Here is a 15,845-nt window from a genome sequence, read left to right as displayed (position 1 = left end):
GCCAAAGCCACCCTCCCCTTGCAGCGCCTGGGCTGGAACCACCTCCCACCACCCCTTTGTCCCTTGCTCAGATTGCGAGGGTGTCTGACAGGCTGAGCACAGGTTCTGGCCCACTGCTGGCTGACCTGGGAGCTGGCCCCTGCAGGTTCGTGCCCTCTGGTTTTCTGCATACGGGATTTGTTTTCCCACCAGAATCACACAGATGGGGGAAAGAAAGACTCTTTGGTAGAGTCTGTTTAGGGAGTGGGACAGCCAGATTTGGTAACTGGAACGAAGTGTGATGGGGAAGGAAGTGCTTGAGGACCGTGGGAGGACAGAGACAGAGCGTGGGACCCTGATCCTTTGTGGTCACAGCAGGCCTGCACAGGAAGGGACGTGTCTGGGACCCCAGACAGTCAGGAGGCTGGCTGGTTGGAGCGGGCGTGGTGGAGAGGGGGTTGCAGGGAAGTGTTCTTGATGCGTGTGAGGTTGGACGTGAGGTGGTAGGTGGCCTTCAGGGATGAGAGAAAGGGAGAGGCCCGCCTGGGGGCCCACAGAGGGGCGGCGCGGGACTGGGCCGGCCCTGCTGCTGCCTCTGTGGCCCCAAGAAGTCCAGTTAGGGCGGGGGTGTGGCTGAACAGGAGAGCAGCTTATTCCCAGGTAACGGTGCAGTGCAGGGCATCTGTGGGCAGCACGGGCAGGTCCACCCAGGAGAGGGCTGTGGCCGAGCCCCGGACAGGGCTGCTGTGCGCTGGAGCCCACTGGAGACCCGAGCAGGCGGCCGGCTGCTACAAGGTCAGTGGTAGGAAGGGCTTTTTTTTTCTTAAATTGAGAACATTCATGTTTCTGAAAAGTGAGGCTGGACAGCAAACTGGAGGTGGTGGGTGAGGGGAAAGCGCAGGGCGGCTATTAGCTCATCTCCGTGCGGACGAGGAAAGTCCGAGGTAGCAGAACGCTTTTGATCTGCCCACAGAGTACGTTCTACTGAACGACACCCAGGAGAGGCTTTATCAGTGGAAAATGTGAATTGTCGCTTTCAGAGGGAGGTGGGACTTGCCACTGCGTCACCTGGGACGGACGGGCTGGCTCCCGAGGCAGAGGCCCTGTCGGTGGGCAGGAGGTGGTTCCTGGTGCCTGGGGGCCCCACGCCCGGGTTTCCCAGGCTCGAGTCGGGTGCTTGGCGGGGGCCGAAGGGTCTCCAGCAAGCCGGGAGCGTGGCTCGTCTGTGGTTGCTGGCCCCACACACCGGGGCGAGATGCTTCGCGTGGTGTGGGAGCGGAGGAAAGCACGGGGGCACTTCTTGCCGGGGCAGCAGAGAACAGCTCGTGGAAAAAAGTGCCCTGCTTGTTGGCTTTCGTAACTGGTCAATGGGAGTGAGGAGGAGGGCGCGTGAGCAGGGCCGCGGAGGCAGGAAATGTGACCGTGTTTCACTCCTCTGATCACAGTGTTCCAGCAGCTGTGGCCAAATTTCATCATCGCGCTACTGTTACGATTTTTGCCACGTCCGAGTACCATCTGTTTATTAATACGAATTTTTTCTTTAAATTGCTTTCTTCGTCATCGTTTTTTGTTTTTTGTTTTTTTGGTCACACCATGTGGCTTGAGGGATCTTAATTCCCTGACCAGGGACTGAACCCGGGCCACGGCAGTGAAAGCTCGGAGTCCTGACCACTGGACTGCCAGGGAATTCCCTAAATTGTTTTTGTTCTTTTCTTTAACTTAAGCAACTTTACTTATAAAGGAGGATTAGATCCCACCTGTGATTCACGTATTAGTATTTCTGTCCGAGTCTTTGTCATTAGCTTTTCTCGACCTCCTCAGCAGATGCCGTGCCTGTGTCACAGCTGCCGCCTTTACGTGGCTGCAACCTCCATTGCCACCAGTGTGATCTTTTATTTTTTAAAACTTTCATAATATTTAGCTATACAGGGAGCTTACAAGTACCTTTCTAAGAAGCCAAACAGATAAAGTTCAAGTGCCCTGGGATGACCCCCTCATTTTAGTTCCCTTCCTAGCAATGGCCTTGTTCATCAGTTTGGTGGGTAACCTCCCTGGCCTTTTTCCTGCATATTGTTTTGTTGGTTTTATTATTGTTTTTAACATAATGTTATATTGTCTGTTTTCCCGCTATTTTTTTCCTACAGTGATTTTTCTAAGGCACAAATCTTTTGGAATTAATTATTTTAATAAGTGAAAACAGTAATACATACGTTTGGTTTAAAAAAGCCTCACAGTCCAACAGGGTGATTCCAGGACCCAAGGCTGACCATGTCTCTCCTCTGCCTTCAGCTCTGAGAGGCTTCCATGTCCCACAGGAGGAAGGGCACACGCCCCCCAGCCCGTGGGGCCCTGGGCCATCTGGCTTCTGCTTCCTGCTGCTGCCGCCGCAGCCCTCCCAGCCGTCCTTCCTTCCCCTGCCAGTCTGCTGTCCATCCACCCCAGCCCCCTGCGATGCTCCCTGGGCTCTGTCCGTACCCCCTCCTCTGGCTGGCTGATGGGCCCGGAGAGGGTGCTGCTGCCTTGTGTGTCACCAGGGGCAGCACGAGGCGGCTGGCATACAGGTCAGGGGCTGTGGCTGTGCTGTCAGGGCTCCCCGCTGCTCGCTGTGCCTGGCGGTGTAACGCTGGGTGAGTGAGCCCCACTCTGCAGGCAGGATGGGTTCATTACTGCGTGAAAAGTGCGCAGATCAGGGCCTTCCTCGGGGTGGGTGCTCCGTGTGAGCTGCTATTCTTACCCTGTGGTCGTTATTCTTCACTGTCGCAGCCCCGGGCCAGCACAGGCGTGTCAGTGTTCGCTGTGTGCTTGGATGTCGAATAAAGGGAGGAAGGATAGAGGTGGACCTGACGCGTGCATAAGGACAGGCAGGGGCAGAGGCTCTACGGAGGAGTCAGGCTGCGATGCCCACTGCACTGAGGTGCTGAGTGGGGACAGTGACCGGGCCGCAGGGAACTGGGGCCGGGGAGGAGGCCGAGGGCTGCCAGCCAAGACAGGAAGACCTCAGCAGGCTCAGATACCGTTTCCCAGGCGTTTCTACTACACAGCACTGTCTCTTTGCTCCAGGAAGAAAGAAGCCACAGGCTTTGGCACTCACCCAACAGGGCCAGGGCCTTAGCCCATTTCTGGCTTTGCAGTCCCGTGTTCAGGATGATGGCGGGATTGAAACAAGCTGCACTTTTTTTGATGGAGCACCCTCCCCCTTTTTTGTTTTGCCTGTTTATTTCCAGGCAATGCTACCGTAGAGAAGTTGGAGGACTTCATCAACAACATTAACAGTGTCTTGGAGTCTTTGTACATCGAGATAAAGAAAGGCGTCACGGAAGATGACGGGAGACCCATTTACGCGCTGGTGAGTGCAGACAGAGCCCCCTGGTGTATATATGAGGGACTGCAGCGGAGACAGCCCCGTGCCCTCCTTACTGGGGCGAATGCAGGTGTACCCGCCTCACCAAGGGCTTGGAGGGAGAAAGGGATAAAATGCCCTTTCATTTAGAACAAGACATAGAAGCTGGGAAAAGAAACAACGTGCGTGGCCGCTAAGGACTGAAACATATTTGGGGCCTCCTGTTTTCAGGTTTTCCGTCCCAGCTAGGGAAGGTGAAATACAAACCCCCATCCTTGGCTCGGGAACCACCTTAGGCCGTCAGAGGAGATCAGGCTCCTACCCAGCGGGCCCACACAGAAAGGGGCTCTAGCCCAGGGTTTCCCAAACGTTGTTTCATGGAAGAAAGGGTTATAGAGTCAAGTAACAAATAACCTGGAAATGCTGGGTCAAATCGGTAAATCAGATTTATTTACTGCCAGACTTCCCAGTGCCTTTTGCATTTGAAGCTCCATTAGCATGCAGACAAGTTTCCTGAATTTATCTGAGTTTGGAAGATACCGCACAATCTTGGGAATTCTAAAATCTCTGAAAATTAGACAGACTGACTGAGCTACAAGTTTAAGCCTGTAACATAAGACCGGTTACAAATTTATCCCTGTGGCCCGCAGTGCGGGGACACAGGCGCTCCGTGACTGGCAACGGGGAGGGCGGCAGGGAGGGAGAGCGCCAACGAGTGAGTCAACTGACAAGTGAAGGGCACAGCCTGACCCTCACGCCGACTTATTTTTTAGGTGAATCTTGCAACAACTTCAATTTCTAAAATGGCCTCAGATTTTGCAGAGAATGAGCTGGATCTGTTTAGAAAGGCTGTAAGTACAGAAACTCCCTTTGCCCAGCAGCTGGGCTCCTTATGGGAATTCCTGTCTCTCACTGGAAATGGATACTGCAATCTTAGAGGGTCCCCACTGCTGCCCAAGAAAGCCTTTGCAGGGGCATGTCACCGAGCACCTCGCCCAGAATTCATAGCTGCCAGGTGATTGCTGGGGAGGTCGCCACGGCTGCCTAGGAAAGAAAGGCTGGTCCGGGTTTGACCCCAGCTGGTTGAGCAACAGGGGGCCTCGTGAGTGTGTGATGCAGGTGAGGAGGTGTCACTGCCTGGTACTGCGGCAGCATCGCCCGGGAGCTTGCTAGAAAGGCCGAGTCCCAGTCCGCGCCCAGACTGCTGAATTCTGACCCTGCATTCTTAGCTCTGCATTCTAAGAAGGTGCCCCCAGTCCGTTTGCACAGGCACATTTGTGAAGCGCTGCTCTGCCTGCCTGGCTTTGGAGCTGTTCACTCAGCCACCTTGTCACTCACCTGGCTGAGAACCTGGTTAAGACAGTGGTTCTCAGCTCTGGACGCACCGTAGTAACTGGGGAGGTAAAAACAACGCAGACATTCTGGCCTCAGGTCTGTCGAGTCCAAGTCTCTGAGGACCGACCGAGTCCTAGAATCGTTCCTTTCTAAGCCTCCTCTGGGGACGATCAGCAGCCAGGGTTGAGAACTGGGCTCTAAAATGCCAGACACACCTATGTGTGCAGGAAACCTGTCTTCCCAGTGGCTGCGCCCTGCTGTGGGCAGAAGTGTTAGGGAGGTTGGCTGGCCGGCCTCTCCTGGCCCTGGGTCCCCAGTGCCTCTGCGGCTCCTGAGTGTGCCCTCTCGCCGGCCCACCCTGCTCTCCTGCCCTTCCTGACTCCAGCCTCCCACTCAGACCAGCCCTGATGGCCTGCCCACCTTTGAGTAGGAGGGGTGCCACCCCACTTCCGTAGTCATTCATTTCTCAGCTTCTCCATCTTCAGGGAGGTGAAGTGACCCTTCTTGATTTGGGGGGCATTAAGGTCATTCATTTGGGATGGTGTTACAGGAGAGACTTTTGGGTCAAAACCATTTATGGCTTTGGATGCATATTGTTATTTTCCTGAAGAGTCGTACAGTTCTGCCTGTGCACCTCTGCCAGAATTGCTATTATTGCTTGAAAGTTGTTTTTGCCAATTTAATAGATGAATGTGGTATCTATTTCTTCTAGTTGGAGCTGATTATTGACTCAGAAACTGGCTTTGCATCTTCCACAAATATTTTGAACCTGGTCGATCAGCTTAAAGGCAAGAAGATGAGGAAGAAGGAGGCCGAGCACGTGCTGCAGAAGTTCGTACAAAACAAATGGCTGATTGAGGTACTTCGTGCCGTGGATTTTCCAGCTTGGCTCACTTTTTAGAATGAATCACAGTTTTTCCTCCAAAACCGTATTGTATCGAATGGATGTCTGTTGAGCCAGGCCCGTTCGAGTCCCTTCTCTGCTTTGAGGCCCACAGTGACCCTGCGAGGAGGACTGGAACCTCCTGTTCATTCACGTGACCTGGGGGAGCCCCAGCTGGAAGTGGCAGAGCCGTGGGCCCCAGACAGGCCATGTAGTGTGGCGGGCAGGGGCACGGCGCTAGCGTCAGCCCTGGGCCTGAGCCCCGGTGCAGGTGCCCCCGCGTTCCTGTGTGGGGAGGGTGACAGCGTGCGCCTCTGGGTGTGTGAGGAGCGGGGCGAGCCGGTGTGTGTCGGGTCCCAGTGCTGGGCCCTCACAGGAATCACTGTCCCCGTCCTGGTTTTCGTTGCCAGCGTCACATTATCCAGGGCCAGTGCTGTGGGGTTCTTTCACTTAGATGGTGGCCCTTAAAGAGCGAAGAGGACGTGTAGACAAGCATTTGGAGAGGAGCTGTAGGAATCTGTGAGAGGTTCAAGTTTCTCGACGCCCCGTGTGTAATTCTGTTGGCTGGAGCAGTCAGATGTTTCAGTTCTTTTTCCACAAATGCACCGCCGTTTCCAAGAAGCCCGAGTCAGACAGGCTCAGCGCTGCCTCGTGCACCACAGCGCTGCCCCTTGGGGGCCTGTGTCTGGGCAGGACGTGCCGAGATGGTCCCTCAACTTCCTCATTGGTGGTCAGCCCCGTGGCTGGAGGCCGCTGCCGTGGTGACATGATGCTTCACTTCCTTTTGGGGTGGAGCTCACCTCTGGAGTCCTGGCGACAGTATTCTGAGTTACTGATCTCAGAGGGTGGGCGGGCCACGGTAGTCTGACCGGAAACATTCACTGCCTGAGGTACTTGCCCGATGGGAGGAAATGTCTGAAGAGGCCACAGCGGCGAGGGTGGGGGAAGGGGGAGCTGCTAGTGGGTGCCAGCATTCTCTGGGCGTGTCTGCGCAGCATGTGCTTGGGTCCTCCCAGCTACCCTGTGAGGGCGGGGAGCCCCTTAGCTCTGTTTTCTAGCTGAACCCACTGCAGCTCCGTGATGGTGAAGTCCCACACCCGGCAGGTGGCAGAGCCATGTTCAGGCCCCAGCTTGGGTGACTGCAGGTCCCCATCAATTGCTTTGTCACAGTTTTTCTTCCTCTGTGGGGTGGATTTGGCAATATGGAATGTTCTCGGGCAGCTCGGGTCATAACTGACCATGCTCTGTCCTCGGGCCAGGCTTTCTAAGGGCGGGTATGTGATTTCATCGTTGTACTTCATCACTCCTGGAGGTACTACTTCCTGAACCGTGACCGAGTGGGTAGATGAAGTTCCAGAGGAACAGCATTTATCTAAAACTTGCCCCCAAAACAATACAGGAAAGCCTCGTAGATTAGGAAATACCAGCATTCATACGGGACTGTGTGGATACGAACACCCGTCATGTCCCCTGACGCTCGCCCTCCGCTACCCAGGCGCAGCCTCTGTGCCCGGCTCTGGGCCCCAGGGTGGTCGTGTGTGTCTAGCACACGCAGGTGCCGTCCCACCGCAGTGCAGGGCTGTGTGCCCGACTTTATCGGGACTGCTGCCTTGCTGCCCAGAGCAGGGACGACAGACGGAAAGAACGCCTCTGGGGTCCGCTGGCCTTGCCTTGGGCCCTGCCTCCCGTGCTCTCTGCTTCTTCCTCAGTGAAGTGGAGATGCTGGTGCGTCCTTCCAGGGCGGGGGGTTCCCTGAGCGCCGGCCTCCGCAGCCCCGGCGGCCTCTGGGGAGCCCTCGTGCTGACTGACCCCTCCGGCCTCGTGTGGACAAAGGAACAGACCCGGGAGGAGGGGGAGGGCGTGGTGGTGAGACCCCCCCAGGGTCCTCCTCTGGCCTTGCCACTACCTCTGGCGGTGGCTTCTGCCCTCTGAGCCTGTCTCCCGACTCAAGGATGAGGGATGAGGACGGTGGTGGCGCGCAGTGTTTTTGTCGCGAGGGTGGAGTGCTTTCTGAAGTGGTCGGCATGGGCGTGGCCGTGAGTTCTGTGGCACTTTCGGGGAACAGGTGAGGGGCTGCGAGGTGAGTGCTGGCCAGTCCCCCGACCAGCCTTCCTGGGGCAGCACCTTGACCGGAGGGACCATGTCTGAGTCTCATCCTCAGCCTCTCAGAAACCGGACTTTCCTCAGAAGCCATGCTGTGGGGGAATGTCACCTGGCGGCACTTCGTCACAAAAGTACCTGGAGAGCCCTGCCCGGTACCCTGCGCCTGGTACCCTGCATAAGGCTCTGTCCGCCCTGGCCTTGCTCAGGGTACGGAGGTGCTGAGGCACCTATGCAGCCCCTCAGGGGACCCTGGAGTGGGGGACGGTCAGGGTCAGCAGGCGAGGCCCCAAGATATGGAGGAGGCCTCAGAGAAAGCGTGGATCCTTGGAGCTTGGGTGTCTGCTGGCAGCCGCATCTCTGCACACCCTAGGGACCAGTCCCTGCTGCAAGAGCCCAGCTCAAAGGATGGCTGTGAGGCCTGGGAGATCACTTGGGTTTGGGTCTTCCTTGGAGATCCAGGGCAGGCTGCCTGTCCCGGTGACGGGGCCCCGAGGATGAGTGGGGTCGTGAACAGTAAGCACCGGGCACAGTTTCAGACAGCTAGAAGACATTTAGTAACTGCAACTCGAGCCTGACTCTGAACTTGAACTTGCTCACCCCAGCCTTGGGCGTTCCTCCTTGGGATTGATGCAAGGGCTACACCTCTTCCCTTAGACGTTTGGCGTGGCATCACGTGCTGGGGACACAGAGTGAGCAAAACGGTCTGGGGAGGGAGACGGAGGTCAGCCCCGCATCTCGCTGGAGTTACAGATAGAGAGGAAACAGGGTTTTATGACAGCGCTAACAGAGGAACCCGCCCTCTGCAGAGGAAGCGACACTTAGCTGAAGGCTGGACAGGAGGCATCTGGACTGGGGTGGGGAGCACGGTCCAGGGCAGAAGGAGCAGCCTGTGCCCGAGGGGGCGGTGGGTGCAGGGGCTACGGCTGGTGCTCTGGAAGAGGGGGCACGGTGGGCACAGGGGCTACGGCTGGCGCTCTGGAAGAGGGGGCGCGGTGGGCGCAGGGGCTACGGCTGCGCTCTGGAAGAGGGGGCACGGTGGGCGCAGGGGCTACGGCTGGCGCTCTGGAAGAGGGGGCGCGGTGGGCGCAGGGGCTACGGCTGCGCTCTGGAAGAGGGGACAAGGTGCGCCTGGAGGTGGGTGTACGGGGTTCGGTTCTTCAGCCTAAGAACGGCGGAGCATCACAGGACTGGGCCTCGCAGAGCTCAGGTCGCTGGAGAGGGTTGCAGAGGGGCAAGGGTGGGCCCAGAGGGCGGTTAGGAGGGTGAGGGTGGCCGTGGAGATGGAGCGTTGTTACGGACTGGGTAGCTTTTGAGAAGGTAGCAGCCACAGGACTCAAGACAGCCTGGGAGGCCCGCCCTCCTGTGCCCAGCACCTGAGGGGCACAGAGCTCCCGTCCGCTTCCTGGCTGGCCCGACAGCCTGCAGCACGGGACACCAGTGCCTCGTGCTGGGCCCCCACCCACTTGTGAGAGTCCCCGGGCTGCATCCTGCCTGCCTGCCCTGCTCTCTGCAGTCAGCGCTCCTGCCCTCTGACTGCACCCATTTGACATGTCTCCCTCTGGGTGGTCACCCACCTGCCACTGGAGGCCCAGAGTGAATGCACTTCCTGGCTGGGTTACTGTAGGGCGGGGGTGTGAAGTGGGAGAAACAGCCCCCGCTCGTTGCAGGCGTCAGGTGGAGAAGAGCGGAGACACGAAGGAGCGCTGGGCTGACCCAGCAGCCGCAGGTTCCGGCAGCGGCTTCTCCTGCAAGGCCTGCGACGTCGGCCTGCCCACCGGCCCTCCAGTGCCCTTTGCCCGGGAGCCCCACCGGCAGCTCCTCCTCCCCCAGCGCGGGCAGCGGAGGGGAAGGAACATGGTTAAGAGGTTCACCTCCCGCTTCACTGGTCGGCTTTCATGAATAAACGTCCGTGGGCCTCTGTGACCCCTGCCTCTGCCCTGTGAGCTGGCCGCAGGGCAGTTACCGCAGCCAGGTTTTCTGTACGTCCTGGCTTTCCACCGTGTCTGGTTGGGGGAACCGGGAGGCCCCACCAGCCATGCCACCCAGCCACGCCGGGGGCCTCCCTGGACCGTCTCCAGGGTTGTCCATAAAGTGGCGCAGCTGAAAGTGATCACGGATGGTCCCCTGGGAGGCTCCAGGCAGCAGGGCTGGGGGCACCTGCTGTGCTGCTCCCTGGGGGTGGGGCAGGGGGGCGCTGGGGAGGAGGAGGAAGTGGGCACTTGGGTAGGGGGTGGAGTTCACGCCGTGGGATCACTGCCTCCCTTTCCCGGCCTGTCCTCACCTGGGGGCCTGGGCAGGCCTCACACGTGATTCCCGTCTGTGAAGGTGCTAAGAAGATGGGGGGGCGGGGGTCCTTGCCTCGGTTTCCTTTTAGGTCTTACCTAAGTTTTCCCCGCTAGAGGCTCTGCAAGAGGCCGGTGTGGATGCCTGTTGACCGGGGTTGGTGAAAGCCTGTGCGGCGAGGGGTGTGTGGACCTTGCCCCGTTTCTGGGCCTCGGGCCATGGGAGCAGAGATACAGGGTGGGAAGAGGGCCAGGTGTGTAAGTTTCATAAAAGATGCCACTTCCTGTTGTGTCCCTGCAGAAGGAAGGGGAGTTCACCCTGCATGGCCGGGCCATCCTGGAGATGGAGCAGTACATCCGGGAGACGTACCCCGACGCCGTGAAGGTCTGCACCATCTGCCACAGCCTCCTCATCCAGGTACCACAGGGCCGGGGGCGGGCACTTTCTAGAACTCTCACTCTGGGCCCCAGGCCTTCCTCCAGCGTGAGCAGAAGATGGGCGTCTCCTCGGAAGTGTCCGAGGATGAGCACACGAAGGCCCGCCTCTCCTCCCTGGTCCCTCTGTTCTCGTCCCAGGGCTTTTTCTACTTTTCTTCCAGACAAGGCTCTCAAGAAGTCTTCTGTGTGGTCCATATCATCTCAGCAGCTGTGTGGTGAACACCTTTCTGTCTCCACCATTGTTTCCCTGTCATCTGTTCTCCCCTGTGTACTTTGTAGGGCTGCAGAGCAGAGCAGCTGGACCGGTGCTAGATGTTTGTTTCCTTTTTATCTTTTTGCGATCGTCACCTACACTGGGATAGGCTGCTTTGCACATCCATCCTTGGGCACCGGGTTGTTTTCTTGGGAGTGGAATTTCTGGAACACAGTGCACACACGACTGTTGAAAGCTTTGCTCCACGTTGCTGAAGTGCCTTCTGAAAAGCGGCCCGTCCTCACGCCCACTGCAGGACCCACACGTGCTGGGAGCCTGGGACTCAGCCTTGCTGCTCCAAGGGCCTGGCCTGCCGACCCTGCTGCCACGCTCTGGCCTTTGGAGTCTTGAGCTTATTCCCCGTGTGATCATTCGTCAGATTCTTTACTAAAACCCACTGCACTAAGTTAGACTTAACGGGTTGTTCTTATTATTAATCTGGGGCCCGGAAGACAAAAATACTGAGCCTGCAGGACGTTTTCCTTGCAGTTTCCTGAAGGTTTATGAACATGGCGGCTCCACGGCCATCACCTTTCTCATTTCAGGGTCAAAGCTGCGAGACCTGTGGAATCAAGATGCACTTGCCTTGTGTGGCCAAGTACTTCCAGTCCAATTCGGAGCCACACTGCCCCCATTGTAACGACTACTGGCCCCACGAGATACCAGGTTCGTGTCCCTAAGCCTGTCTCCTGGCCTCTGGGCGGCTGGGCTGGCAGGGCTGCGAGTGTGGCCGAGTTCTGGTGCCTGGCCCTGAGGGGCCATGGAGGGCAGGGAGACGGGGTGCTCCAGCAAAGCCGCCACCTGTGCGCAGGACCTGAGCTGCACACGCTGAAGCAGCTTCTGTGCTAAGTGGAGGCCAGCTTGCTTGCCCTGTTCCACAGGGCTCCCTAGACCCTGGTAGACGTCCTGAGGCATGTGAGGGTCTGGTGTAGACGAGGCTGTCTCCCTGGCAGCCGTCTCGGGAGGGGAGGTATAAGCGGTGTCTCCAGATCCCTCTGTTTATCTGTCAGCTGGGGCTAATTCTGCCTTCCTGGAGAGTAGAATGTTCCATAGGACAGTCCTTGGCGCACAGACATGGCTGTGGACGGCAGCTGGCTCCATAGGACAGTCCTTGGCGCACAGACATGGCTGTGGACGGCAGCTGGCTGCACGGTTCACAGTATCTTCTCCCTTTTCTGCGTGCAGAAGTCTTTGACCCCAAGAAGGAGAGGGAGGCCGGCATCTCCAAATCGAACAAAAGGTCCTTGCGATCCAGGCAGCACTAGCCGGCCACCGCCTTCAGGGGAGTGACCGGCACACCCCGTTTGGAAGAGAGGCATCAGTTTCGTGTTTCACCTGAATCACCTCCTTTATCTTTTACGTTCACTAGTTAACAAGTTTGGAATAAACTTACTAAGCAGCCACCTCGGCCTCGTCTGTGGTCGTGTGCCCCCCTCTCCTGGAGCTCACTGAGAGCTGGGAGCCCCTCGGCTTGGGCTCCGGAGTGAGGCTGGCAGAGCTCCTCCCGCCCGGCACCGTCCGAGGCCACTTGCTCCCGGTGGCTTTGCCTTCGGTCCCCAGCTGTGGTCACCCTCCCACCCACACTGGCCGGCCCGACTTGGGCGTGTGGGGGCCTTGGCCCCCCGACACCCCCAGGGCTGCACCCTCCTCGGCCCAAGACACACCGGCCTGAACGGCGTCACCCACCGGCTCCAGGCTTCTCCCGCGGAATCACCTTCCCACCGTGCCAGGTGGCCTGGCGTGCCCCTGCTGACTGCCCTTGCCCGTGGGCCCGGGCCACGCAATGGGGCCCTGTGTACCTCAGCCCCTCTCCCCTCCTACTCTCCAGGACACGGCATTTCTTTCTGTCCCTGAACGAACCATCGTGTTCCTCACCGCCAGGCCTCTGCACACACGTCTCCCCCGCCTGCCTGCCCTCCCCTCGTGTCCTGCCCTTGCCGGCAACACCTGTCCACCCTTTAGATCTTGGTTAGGCTGTCACCACCTCCACTCCACTCCCCCACCTCCCCGCGTGTCTCTGACCATCACACTTGCCACACTATTTTAACTCCCTGTCTCACCTCCCTTCCACCCCAGAATCAATCAGGACCCCTTCAGTCATGACAGCAAACCCAACTCAAGAGTGGTTTAAACAAGGAGGGACTTGGCCAGAGGGGGTCCTTTAGGAGAGGCTTGACTTAGTGGTTCCAGTGATGTCACCAAGCATCCGTATTTCTGTCTCTGCCCTGTTATCATGAGCGTTGGCCTCACGCTAGTGCCTAAAACATGGTCTTCCAGCAAATCCAGCCTCTTTCTTCAGGGTAGCAAAATGGCTGCCATATCTGCAGGCCTCGCTCACCCAGGCCCTGCCATCAGGAGGAAGAGGGTGGGTCTCATTTAGTGGCTCCCCCATCCCAGCAAACATCCAACCTGGATACCTGTGGGGGAGGGTGGGATAGTCCAATCGGCATTCTCGGCTGGGCCACCTCTGAGCCGTAAGTAGGGCAGCCCCTCCTGAGCCACGTGGCTAAGTGAGGAGATTCTCTAAGCAAACTGAACACGGTATTACCAGGGAGAGAGGGAATGAATGTGGGCGCCCAAAGGGTGGGGTGTCCTCCACCCGTGCAGGCAAGGACGCTCTGCCCGATTCACCTGCATCAACCAGCTGGACCTGAGGCCCACCCCCAGGCAGCGAGAGGCATTCAGCCCCTGGCCCAGCCTTCTGCAGGCAAATACAAGCCTTGGTGAAGCCCTGTGGGAGCCCTGACTGGCAGGTGGGCGGGTGCAGCTGTGTGCCAGCTGCGCCACCGAAACCAGCCCCAGCCAGCTTACCCAGAAAAGGGGTTTCTTGGGAGGGTCTGAGGAAGCTTGCTGACAGCAAGGCAGGAGAACCGGTCTAGAAGAGATGGACCCTGGACTCGGGGATTCCGGCGGGTCAGACCCATTCCCCGGTCACGGTGGGGGGGCTGCCACTGCACAGCAGCTCCGGCTGTTCTGCTCGTCCTCCCGATGAGCCCTCAAGATGCAGGTGCAGGAAGGGCTCCGGGCTGACACGCCCTCCGAGGCTGCACTCCCGGGAGGAAGGGGATCCTCCACAGTGCTTTTCCGGACAAGGGGGAACGGAGGCCAGGGGCCCGAAGCAGAGCAGCACGCCGTGGCCCTCCGCCTGTCCGGAGGGGTGGCCGGGCGGGTGGCTGGGTGGTCAAGGCCAGGCAGGGTCACACCATGCAGGTGTCAAGGAAGCTCTGAGCACCTGCCGCTGCGACACTGCCCTCCTGCTGCCAGTCTCCCCCGCCGTGACGCCAGCATGGACTTCCTGAGGAACCCCTGGCACGGCCCAACCAAAGCCCTAACCCCAAGTTCCAGAGCGTTTGCCTGGCACTCAAGGCCTTTGTGATCCAGCCCTGCCCGCCCCCCGGCACAGCCTGTCTCCCACCGCTCTGCCCTCCCACTGGTGCCCCAAGCGTGTCACTCCAGGAATGACTGGACCGGGGACACGCACCGCTCCTCCGGCCTCCGGCCTCCCCCTCTGAGCTCTTCTCACACGGCAGCGGCAGCGTGATCAGCCCTCGTCCCTCCTTGCTTAGCACCTTCATCCCTCCCCCGCTGCCACAGTCTAGGTCCTGCCAACCCCACCTGCCCTCCCCACTCCCTCAGCGCCCTCTGCTGGTGCTGCACCGGCCGCTTCCTCTCTCCCAAGGCCAAGGCCAAGGCTTTCCAGCTTCGGGGCTGCTGCCCCCGCTGCTGGGAGCACCTTCCTCACGTCTCAGTGTCAGTTCTGGATTCCAGGTCCTTCAGGCTTCTACTCAGACGTCAGCTACGAAAGTCATGTATCCAACCCCTCCCCTGTTGCCACATTCCACCGTCACCCCGTTCTCTCGCCTTCACGGCACTTATCACTACCCGCACTACTTATTTTATTGTCCGTCTCCTCTCCGGACCCCCCCAAGAGCATGAAACACAAGGAGGGCAGGGCCCCCATCCTGCTCGATGCAGCACCCTACCTGGCACAGGACTCCGGTGTTGAGCAGGCCTCTCGGCAGCTCCGGTGGGTGGGTGCCCGTAGCTCCCCTTGGCCCTGCGAGCAGCTGGTTGACACCTTTCTTCTAAGCTGCCTTCAGTCCACACCCCTCAGAGCTGAAGCCAGCCCTCCAGCCGGGATACCAGCAACACGGGAGCCTTGCCCGGAGAGCAGATGAAGATTTCATCTTGCCATCTGACAAGGGACACTTGCTCGAGGCGGCCACGCCTCAATATGTTTTAATGAACGCTTCCTCTAGTCCCTAACTTCAGAACCACGACATTACAGGTGAACCGCTCTTCGTCATCAGCAGCTCAGCAGGAGTGGGACCTGCCAGCTGGGATGGATGGGATCCTAAAGGCTGGGCCACCGTGGGAGCTGGAGCCGGGGAAGGAGTGGGGGTTATACAGGCAGCCCTGGAATTATGGCTCATCTGCAGCCCGTCTCCTCACTGATGGCGAGCCTGTGGGCATGGTGGCATCCCTATTTTATGCCTGACTGCCTTCAGCAGCGTTGCTATTTGCTATAAATTCTTCATATGAAAAATGAGGTAAATAACTATCAGTACTGCTGGGTAGGGGAATAAACGACCTCACAAGCAATTGCTCTCACAGAGCCCTCGATTCCTTTCTCAACAGCTCTCGTATTCGCCCGGGCTCACCCACGGCGTCAGACCCACAGCCTCCCTGCAGCTTTGACCCTCAGCCCCTCCCCTCTTCCCTGCCGAGAATCAAATGTATGTTCTGGTGATCTCTCCGCTCAAAACGCTGAAGCCCCAAGACCTACATGATAAGGTTCAAATTCCTTGGCCTGGTTACAGAGGACATTAGTAGCTAGTTTCAGCTGCCCATCAGTGCTTCCCACCCCCCTTCTCACAGTAACAAGGGAGGGCGGCCTGTGAGCCAGGCCCCGCCAGTCAGAGCAGCCACTCCCTGCCCCACGGCATTGCCCCAGAATGGGTGAAGGTCCCAGGCCCAACGGTCAGAACCTTCCCTGAGGCTTCTGAGCTGTGGGTCGAGGTGCTGGGATCTGGAGTTGACCTGCTGGGGCCATCTTCTCCCCCCGGGGAGAAGCCCAAGAGGGAAGAGACTGAAGCCAAGGTCAGACCAGCAGACATGAGGTGGCCACAGAGGGAGAGAGGCCTGGTGGGGAGAGGCATGGCCCCGGGCCTCCTCCGCAGCTGTTCCTGCAGGTCTGTGACACCCCTGCCCCCAGCATCCTTACCTGGTCAA

The 15,845-nt window shown here is 58.6% G+C and overlaps 1 protein-coding gene across 11 annotated transcripts in view; it reads left to right on the top strand.

The window, feature by feature from the left end:
• NSMCE1 (NSE1 homolog, SMC5-SMC6 complex component) overlaps window positions 1-12,016 on the top strand; it is a 34,954-nt gene extending 22,938 nt beyond the window's left edge. For 6 of the 11 annotated variants that reach the window (XM_059036162.2, XM_067013201.1, XM_067013202.1 and 3 more), the window contains 6 exons: window positions 3,204-3,325; window positions 4,093-4,170; window positions 5,367-5,513; window positions 10,224-10,340; window positions 11,159-11,279; window positions 11,799-12,016. In XM_059036162.2, coding sequence (XP_058892145.1) covers window positions 3,204-3,325; window positions 4,093-4,170; window positions 5,367-5,513; window positions 10,224-10,340; window positions 11,159-11,279; window positions 11,799-11,878 — 665 coding nt within the window. In that variant the 3' untranslated portion in view covers window positions 11,879-12,016. Of the gene's footprint in view, window positions 1-456; window positions 775-3,203; window positions 3,326-4,092; window positions 4,171-5,366; window positions 5,514-10,223; window positions 10,341-10,521; window positions 10,675-11,158; window positions 11,280-11,798 lie in introns of those variants that run through there. The other 5 variants (XM_067013193.1, XM_067013195.1, XM_067013194.1 and 2 more) reach the window with 2 other exon arrangements.
• Window positions 12,017-15,845: the final 3,829 nt, after the last annotated feature.

Source organism: Kogia breviceps, chromosome 14, assembly GCF_026419965.1.
Source record: "Kogia breviceps isolate mKogBre1 chromosome 14, mKogBre1 haplotype 1, whole genome shotgun sequence".
NCBI lineage: Eukaryota > Metazoa > Chordata > Mammalia > Artiodactyla > Physeteridae > Kogia > Kogia breviceps.
This window is presented reverse-complemented; position numbering and strand designations above follow the sequence as displayed.